Source organism: Propithecus coquereli, unplaced genomic scaffold (assembly GCF_000956105.1).
Source record: "Propithecus coquereli isolate 6110/MARCELLA unplaced genomic scaffold, Pcoq_1.0 Scaffold39, whole genome shotgun sequence".
NCBI classification, from domain to species: Eukaryota; Metazoa; Chordata; class Mammalia; order Primates; family Indriidae; genus Propithecus; species Propithecus coquereli.
This window is the reverse complement of record NW_012149618.1, coordinates 3,988,842-3,998,092: the sequence shown is the minus strand read 5'-3', so window position 1 is coordinate 3,998,092 and position 9,251 is coordinate 3,988,842. Positions and strand designations below refer to the sequence as shown.

The 9,251-nt window shown below is 51.7% G+C and overlaps 1 protein-coding gene across 1 annotated transcript in view; it reads right to left on the bottom strand.

Annotated features, from left to right (window-relative positions):
* Nucleotides 1–4,768: 4,768 nt before the first annotated feature.
* Nucleotides 4,769–9,251, bottom strand: part of BRE (brain and reproductive organ-expressed (TNFRSF1A modulator)) — a 415,486-nt gene continuing 411,003 nt past the window's right edge. Inside the window, exon 10 of the mRNA XM_012652415.1 lies at nt 4,769–5,229. Within this exon, the coding sequence (XP_012507869.1) occupies nt 5,166–5,229 (64 nt within the window). The 3' untranslated portion in view covers nt 4,769–5,165. The remainder of the gene's footprint in view (nt 5,230–9,251) is intronic.

Sequence of the window (9,251 nt, the reverse complement as noted above, 5' to 3'; positions counted from 1 at the left end):
TTGTAAAGTGTGGTCCTTCCGAAGGGATCAGAGAACAGTGCAGGAGTAAATTCCAGAACCCTGTAGAAGGAAAACACTCCTTTAGGCCTCTTGGAGTTCTTTCGTATTTAACCTGGAATCAGTTCATGGACCCTGCTGTCTTTGGTAATACCTTGGTAATTTTCCTTAATTGTAACAACTATTTTCATCTTGTTTTCCTCCGATATTAGGCTGTTATTTCAACCAAGTGTGTTTTGGACTCTAACCTGAGACTATGAAGTCAGACTTTTTTTCTAACTGTGGGCTGGCCCTGGCTCGACCATCTGAAAATAAGTTGTTATTGATATATATTTGTGTAGCCATATCGGTACCCCTGTCCACATATACAAAGACTGCTGCTAAGTATCTTTCGGGCAGGTGCCTCTGGTGCAGAATTCCCCGTGGCAGTTCTGGCCTTGGACCCCGCTGACCAGCGCCGACTCCCTCCCCGCGTGCTCTGGCCAGGCCCAGCCCCTCCAAGCCCCTCTCCTCACAGGGAAAGTGGCAAAAACAAGTGTATAAATGTCCTACACAAGGCCTTGTACATAGTAGATGTTCGATAAATCCCTCTCCTCTGGGGAAGCTGGATAACAGAAATGGAAATAAACAAAGGCACCTGGCTCACTGCCTTGTGAAACAAAAAAACAGAGAAGGAGGAAAGGAGAGAAGGAAGGAAGGAGGAGGGGAAGGGAGAGAAGGTAGGGTGGGTGAATGAGTAAGGAAACATCCCAGCTTCCTGTCCTTGGGTAAGTTATTTAACGTCTGAGGCTCAGTGTTTCTATCTGTGACATGGAGACAATGACACTGACCTCGTTTAGTTGCAAGGATTAAACAAGACAATGTGCACCCAGCACCCTATTTCTAGCCGGCATCTGGTCGACTCCCCTAACTTGGACTCACTGGCACTGCACGTACGCACTCGAGATGCACAGACTGAAGGTGTCTCTTGTTTTCATTTTTAAAAGCACCAGTGAATCAATTACGATGCTATTAATAGAGCTAGATGTCTTATTAGCATTCTGTGATGTTCTTAACACTCACGTTAAGAACCGTGGGACAGGCCGGTCCCCATGAACTGGGGCAGGTTCTGGGGCTAGTTTTATTTATAGACCCCAGCAAGAGGCAAACCGAATGAGGCCGTTTCTTTGGCAAAGCTGACTCCAAAACAAGAGTCTGTAGCGGTCGGGAACTGAAACCGAGTCAAAGGCAAAAGTGAACTTGCTGCTCTGATTGCCGTGCCTGTGGGAACGCGGGGCCAGGGCAGATGAACAGGCGCTGCCTGAGCCTGAGTCCTGCCGGCAGCTGAAGCAAGACCGGTGCTGGGGGTGGGAACTCCCACAGACACATCTCCTGTCTCATTCGCTCAAATTCAGCGTGACTAATCATTTTGTCTTCCTGGTGATCCAGACAGGGTCACTCTTCCAAAGGCCACATTCATTGGCATGACTTTTTAACAGGGGCATTCTGACTTTTTAGAAAAAGGCCAAAGTCAACATCAGAAAATCCTTTTTCTGGTCTGCAATAACAATGGCCGCGATTTCTTAAATGTTACTGTGTGACAAGCACCATACTTGGTGCTTTATGCACTTTTCTTATTTATTTCTCACAATCCTGGGAGGTAGGTATTTATTCCCATTTTACAGATGAGGATAGCAAAGCTCAGATTAAGACAAACACTGCAGCGGGCTCACCTCAGCAGAAGCTCCCACAATGACCCTCCCCCTCCTCCCCACTCTGCGTTCAGTGACCTCATTTGCTGGCTTGGAATTGGTCATGATGGGAGTCTTTACACCATGGAAATTGGCAAAACGTATAAATCAGGGTCCCCCTCTTTTTTTTTTACTCACAGGGGACCTCGTTGTTAAATATTTACCGGCTACTAAGTGGGCAGTGTCAGAATTCAAATACAAGTCTCTCTCATCCTCAAGCTCACACTTTTCCCAGTTCACGTCTCCAGCAGAAAACGGGTTTTAACAGAGCAGCATCGGGCTGCAGGCGGGGGGTCCTCGGGAAGCGGGGCTTCTGGAAGCAGCTGAAACTCCACTCGCAGACCAGGTTCCCTTGTCCCTCCTCCCTGGGGCCCCACAGGAAAGCCCCGTCATATCCAAGTATTACTAGTAAACACATTTGAGTCCTTTTCCTTGTCAGTGCTAAGCTAAAGATTCAACTTAAATTACAAGGGCTGAGTAAGCTGGAGACAGGATTTATGGGGTAATAATAATGTGCCCTCATATACGGCACTTTTCATCTTCAAAGCATTTTATAGCCATTTACTAATTATTCCTGGGCTGCACTCTGTGCTGGTATAATGCTCGGTGATGGGCTGAACTAGCAAGAAGTATTTAAAAATATACAGGTGACCTTCACCATTTACAAGTGCCACTTGCTGCTGTTGCTGTCAGGGGTTAAGAGATAAAATCACACAAACTCTGGTGTTTGAATCCCTGGCGCTTGAAATATGAAGTGGTTATTGTTGCCTTGTGTTGTTGAGTTCTTCCTGAGAAAATCAACCCAGATCCCCTCAACCCTGTGGCAAGGGAGCTGAAAGCCTTTTAAAAAAATTGTATCATCTCCATCCTCACAAATCTATACTTAGTACATCACCCTTCGCTGGGAAAGAAAAAATAAGTCTCGATTTGTTTACCAGGTTGTGAATACACATGAGAAGCAGCACTGGATCTGGGGCCAGGAGCCTGGGCTGAGTCCTGACTCCGGCACTGACTGGCTGGTGGTCATGGGTAACCCAGTCCCTCGTCGCCTGATTCCTCATCTGTTGGAGCAGGAGCCACCCTACCCACCTGCTTACATCCCAGTCTGCTGCAAAGGTGTGACAGCACGTCTCAGTTGCACTGTGTCTGCTTCGCTGACGTGCAGGGGCTTCACGGATTACTGTCCAGCCTGAGCACTGGGGGACCCCTACAGGCCAGCAGGGGCAGGAGGGCAGCATTCCCAGGTCACACTGCCCACTGCTGGCTGTCATCACGGCTGAATGGCTGTTTGAAATGCAGAGGGTCCAGTCCATGTGACCTCATCCCACCCAACAATGCCAAACACCCTCTGCTGGGACTGGCACTGGAAACCCCTCCTGGGTCTGAAGCAAGCCTCGGTCAGCTCCTGGGGGAGGCTGGCCGACAATCCTAAGTGACTGTGCCATGGAGCCTTAGGGGGAACACCAGGGGAGAGGGCTGGAGCACGGCACACAGCTGCCCTGAGTCCAGGGGCACCTTCCTGCGGGCAGTCAGCTGCTCAGGGTCAGAAGGGACTCCAGAGTGGTCGGCTGGCTTAGTGGGTCATGATCACTTGCTCAAAAAAATCACCTTGGGGAGTTTTATCAAAATCCAGATGGCTAAGCTAGTGAGATTCTGATTCAACAGGCCCGCAGTGGGGACCAGAGCGGTAGTTCCTAAAAACAGCTCCCTGGGTGATTTTGATGAGCCCAGTCCATAATCCAGTCCAGCCCAGAGGAAAGGACTTACTCGAGCTCGCACAGCTGGTTAACGGCAGAGCTGGGATGTGGACACAGGCGCTGGCCTGTTCTCTGCCCTGGGAATTCCCGAGGTCTCAGGGCAGGGACAAAGTACCCGCCGGTGAAAGAACCAGAGCTGGGCAGCCCTCCAGCTCGTAGCCAAGTGGGGAGGTCTGGCCAAGCTGTTTCCAGCCTCCTGAGGACATCCCTGGGTGCTGGGAAACACAGGAAGGAGAAGCGTCCAGTAGGTGCCCAAAGCCAGCTCCCTTGCAGGCTCACATGGTAAAACTGGATCCAAGAGTCACGAGGGGAACTGAGGGACAAGTAAGAGGCCCAGTTACATCCTGTGTGTGCCCGCAGGAGGGGCCGAGGAGAAGATCTTGAAATGGGGAGGCCGGCTGGTGGCAGAGCCAGCACTCAGGTTGGCTCTGGCTTCTCTCACCTGCGGGTCCTACTTCCCTGTGTCGAAAGCCTTCAGGACGGCACCATGCTAAACCCACTGTAAATCTTGTGAAGTGGTCCAGTTGACTGTAGCCAACTTGTGTTAAGCTAAGGGAAGCTGTGTGATGGTATAAAGAGCCCTGGCTCCAATTCCCAGATTTGCTTCTAATTTGAGAGCTTCTTTAGCCCTTGGGCCTTAGTTCTCTCCTCTGTGCACTGAAGGGAGGATGGGGGTGGGGGTGGAAACAAGATAACTTCTGAGGTCCCTTCTGGCTCCAATAATCTTTAAGTCTGGAAAAGATGGAGCTTGTTCAGGGTATCTTGCCCCGCTCTGTTCCTGGCTGGTTACAGAGCTGCCAGGCCTGAGCCCAGACAGCAGATGCATACCAGTGATTAACTCGTGACACCCACCCTTTGTCCTTCGGGTATAATTCACACAGTGCTGCATAAGCCCAAAGAGCTCTCCTGTCAGCCTAGGGAGTGGGGGCAGGGAGAGAGAAGGACAGAGCCATTGGTGTGTTCACCAAACTTTAATGACTGCCTACTGGGTAAGATGCACTGGACACATGGTGCCCATATGGGAGGTGAAGGGGTGGGGTGGTGGGTGGTGGTGGTGGTGGTACAGGGGTGGGGTGGTACAGGGGTGGGGTGGTGGGTGGGGGTGGTGCTAGAACCCATTTGCTCCTGAGCCTCAGCCTTGGGCCAGGCTGGGCAAGCGGCTGAAACCCTGCAGGTTGGTCAGACTCATTCAGTAAACTCCTTTTTCCAATGGTGGACTGATCTGAATGGGAAATGTTGGGCCATAAAACACACACGCACACACACACACACGTAATATACTAGTTTCAGGGGGAAAAAAAAACCAAGGGATGTTTAATCTTAAAACTTGGAGTCTCAGAGACAAAGGCTTTGGAAGAAGGGTGTGTGCATTTCTGACGTCTTACTTTCCCTGGAAAATTACTGCATCGTGATTTATGAGTTTATTTCTTTCAACTAGGAAATATAATAAAGGAAAGAAAGAGGGAGCAACCCGGAAAGTGAGGGGCTCTAGGATTCAGGTGCCGCCAGCCAGCTCAAGTCGGGGTCTGGCGGAATCAGGGCTGTCTGGGCTGTGCGGAGCTGCAGTGTGAGCAGAGCGCTGCCATGAAGACATTCCAAGTGGCTTCCAGGAAGCGGCCGTATGTGCTGACACCATGTGGACAGAGCAGTCTGGCTGGCCACTGCTCAAGACTGGTGTTTCCTAGAGCTTTCCATTGGCAAACGCTGCCTCCTGGAACTGAGGGACAAAGGTTTTGAAATAAGCCCTGGTGGGAAAGAGGGGGAGAAAAAATTGTGGTTAGCACAAACAACTTGAAAAAAGTGCAACTCAGAGCTTTCAACCTAACTCAGAACAGTTGTTATTTATTGTTCATGTATCTTGGGTTGGATTTTCCTTCTCTGCTGATGCAAAGCCCTCTGGATTTTTCCAAAGGAGGTCCATGCAGTTCACTGCTGTGGTATCTCTCGCGGGTATTTAAAGGGCCTGTACGCAGCCCTTGCTGGCTGCCACTTCCTATTAGACATCAGCACTCAGGTCCCGCTGCCCTTTTCCAGGACAAAGACAAGGGCTGATCCAAGCTACAAGACAGAGAGCGTCCAAGTCAACCACCTGGTTGTTTCAGTGAACTGAAATGTCAGGAGGGTTGCATTTTCCGCTCAATTGGACCTTTGACGTCATATAGACAAAGAGGGTCTAATAAGGATTTCTAAATGATCCATGGTCTCCACTTATTTCCAAACACATATGCAGTCCGGCCTCCTGGAGAGAAGGCCAGGCTAGTTATGAAGAGAGCCTTCCCTGGTCAGTTGAAGACTAGGGGTGGGATCTGCGCAAGACCACTTGGACTTTCCTGTACCCGGTTTCTAATCTGTAGAAACAGGACCACATTTCACACCAGGAGATGCGCACGTGCTGAGCTCGCACTGCGCCTGGCATGTACCCAGGGTGGTGAGGTGAGCCAGACGTGGGACCTGCCACATGAGATGACAGTTTAGAGGAGGAGACAGATGCATAGGTGGCACCAAGTCAGTGGTAAGGGCATCTATGGAGGAACCGTGGGCATCACAGGCAGAGGACGCAGCAGGGGCAGAAGCTTGTTGTGAGCTGGGAACCAAAGCCCTGCTGGAACATAAAGGGGGAGTAGAAAGTGGGGGGTGCTGTAGAGGCAGGCGAGGCACTTGTGTGCCCTGGTCACCAGGCCTGCCTGCTGCCCACAGCCCACTCCCAAGCAATCATAGTCACAGTCTGTGTGTTCCACAATCTTACCTTCCTAGAATAGTGACAAGAACCAGGATGGGCCACCAAGAAGATCTGTCCCCTTCAGCACTACAGAGGCCTCATGTACCTCAAGGGGAGCATCCCAGCCTGTCGTGTTCAGAATACGGTTCTAATGAGCCTGTCTCTCCAGGCTTCCAGTAGATCAGCAGCAGCCAACGAGGAGTGGAGGGAGGAGTGGAAGAGCAAACTCAAAGGCAGGAGGCGGATTTGCCGCATCAGTGGGAGGCAGCAACACGAACCCGCCAGCCCAGCGAGGGAAGAACAGAAACTGCGCAGGAGTCACGAAGACGCAACCAGGGACCCTGCAGTGTAGGGCACAGAGCCCCGCACAACAGGCCCTGGAGTCGTCTCTGGGTCAGAGCAAAGGCAGTGACTGATGACACTGGACTGTCCTTGTACCTATCAAGTCAACTGTCACCCTCTTTCCAATTTGGCCACTTTGAAGGCTCTGGCTCTTTCTCAGTCCTAGCATCTACTGTGGCCTCTCTGCAGCATTTACATGTTGGCTCCTCTCTCCAGAAGCTCTTTCCCTGTAACTTCTGTGACATGACCAGTCATGGAAGTGTCCTACTTCTCTCTCCTCTCCCTCCACCTTCTTCCCCACTCCCAGGTGCCATCTTCCTTGGGCTCGTCCCTCCCTGCTCTCCACTCCCCTCAAGCAGAGCAAGGTCACGGTTGCTCTCAGGCCAGCAGCACCCTTAGCAGAGCACTCCCCAGTCGGGGTCTCCAGCCCTCCTTTCCCTCCCAAACTTCCAGTCCCGCATTTCCAACCACCTGGGGGACAGTCTGACCTGCATGCCACTCTGTAATTCAAATCAGTGTGTTCCAAATGACTGTTTTCATCACTACTAGGTGTTTGAAAGTGCTCCAGCCAATTTGTATTTCTGTAAGAGAACCCTCAGTTTCCTTCTCAGCTGGTTCTGCTTCTCCCTAAACCCCTGCAGTGAATTCATCCTCCCGGTTCTCTCCCCGCTCCCTGTCCCTCCATCCTCAGTGACACCTCCTGGCTTCCTATCCCATTATCTTTCTACAGCACTGCTGCAGAAGCCTGCTCTCCCCTAGACACAAGGCCAACCGCGCCTTTCTGTTGCAGTCACACTGATCCTCCTAGAGTGCGGGTCTCTGTCCCCACCCTGACCAAGACCTTCGTGTTCCCCAAACTCTCAGCCTGGCACTCAGTGACTCTCAATGTCTGAGAGAAGCTAAGAAAGCAAAGGATCCTCTCCCCAGAAAAACTACAGATAAGACCCCCTAATGCACATGTCACATGCAACCAGGGGACGTCACAGACCCCCTGAGCCCATCCACGGTCCAGGGTCTACCTGCCTGTCCCAGTCTGACCATCTGCTCCTCCTCACATGTGCCATTTCCCTTCTGGGATTTACTCACGTTCCGGCCAAATGCCCGCCCTCCCATCAAGTCTTCCCTGGTCACCATAAGGTTCTCTTCCTGCACACAGACACTCTTTGTGCTTCTCCTGGGACACTTGTTCCATGTGCACATGTCCTGCCTGCTGGGCCACGCTGCTGGCCCCTGGAAAGCGGGAGCACATCCTGCTCTCAGTGACCCCAGCCGGCTCAGCATGCTGTCCACAGAAAGCACTCAGCGAGCAGTTGTGGCTTTAATTAAAGTAACCAGTTCGCAAGAAGCAGTTACAGCATGTCCACTATAGGCTGTTTAAGAAGGCGGGAGAGAGAGTAACCCCAGACAGCTGACAGGTGTGATGTTTAGGTACTGACGAGAAAACTTCAGTCCTTTCTCAAATTTCAAACTCTGCCAATGATTAGTGAGAAAGAAAGATAAAAACCTCCTGCAGCACTACTGATCAACACAGCCCTAAGCGAACCAAACTGTCACCTTCTCTGGTACTCACCTCCTCAAAGCCCTTACCCACTGATGGTACCATGCCACAATTGTCTTTGATACACAAAGGGGGACTGTGACATGGTAGAAAGAGCCCTAGACCCAGGTGAGGCCAGGCAGGGCAAGGGAAGCCTTGGGCTCTGTTCCCCTATGGTGAGTAGGGGTGATAAGTCCACCCCGATGTGATGCTTGCAGGGGACAATGATGGGAAGGGACACTGTCAACTGTCAGCTGCCACCCAGATGTGAGAGCCATTCATTCCTCACATATGTTTCACCTGCTCTCTCCCCGGCAGCATCGAAGTGCTTCAGAGGGTCAGAGACGGGCTGCTGCCGGCCCCGCCACACAGGCCCCCCTGCATGAAGTGCGCTGCGGAGTGCGACCCGGCACCACTTCGGAGGAGGGCAGAGTGGTGCCCACTTCCCCCAGTTCCAGGTGAGGATACCAAGGGGAGAGGCTGCAGTTCATCTGCACACTGTGGGCACCCACGGGTGCCTGATGGGCACGTGGTGTTGCTGCTGCAGCCGCCGGCCCTGGGCACTGGCCTGGCGTGGGGCTGGGATTGGTCCAGGGGGGCTCTCCATGCCTCCTGTCCCTGCCAGCCCCCAGGCCCAGAGTCACAGTGGGTCCTAAAGCAAATCTCATCAGCTCGGTTTTTCCTCGGAAACTTCTAGGGGAAGGGGTTGCAATACCGCAAGCTCCTTGCACAAAAAGGTCTTGGCAAGAGGGAGCCTGCTTTGAAGGCAAGCTCTTTTCTTTTCAGAAAGTTCTAAAGTTTCCTGTTCTGTCCTGGGCTTTCCCTGCCAGGGCAAACTGCGTGCCGCCAAGGGGAAGCGTGGAGAGGGCTATTTAAAGGCATGATGCTGCCAGCTGTTTTCAGCAAGTGCTTCTCAGCTCAGATCCTCATTAAGTCAGTGAAGGGAGGGGGAGGGGGAGGAAGGGGAAAATGACAACTGGCTCCCACCCATCGATAGATTTTTTTAAAGCACTGTTTTCATTTATTTCACTTTTTATCAGAGAAAATGGAGAGCTGCCCAGAGTACAGATTGCTAATGGCACAAGATATCTGTCATCTTTTAAAAAATCTTTGACCCAAAGACAAAGTACATGGTAAGTTTTAAAAGTGTGGGTTATCGGGGTACTGAG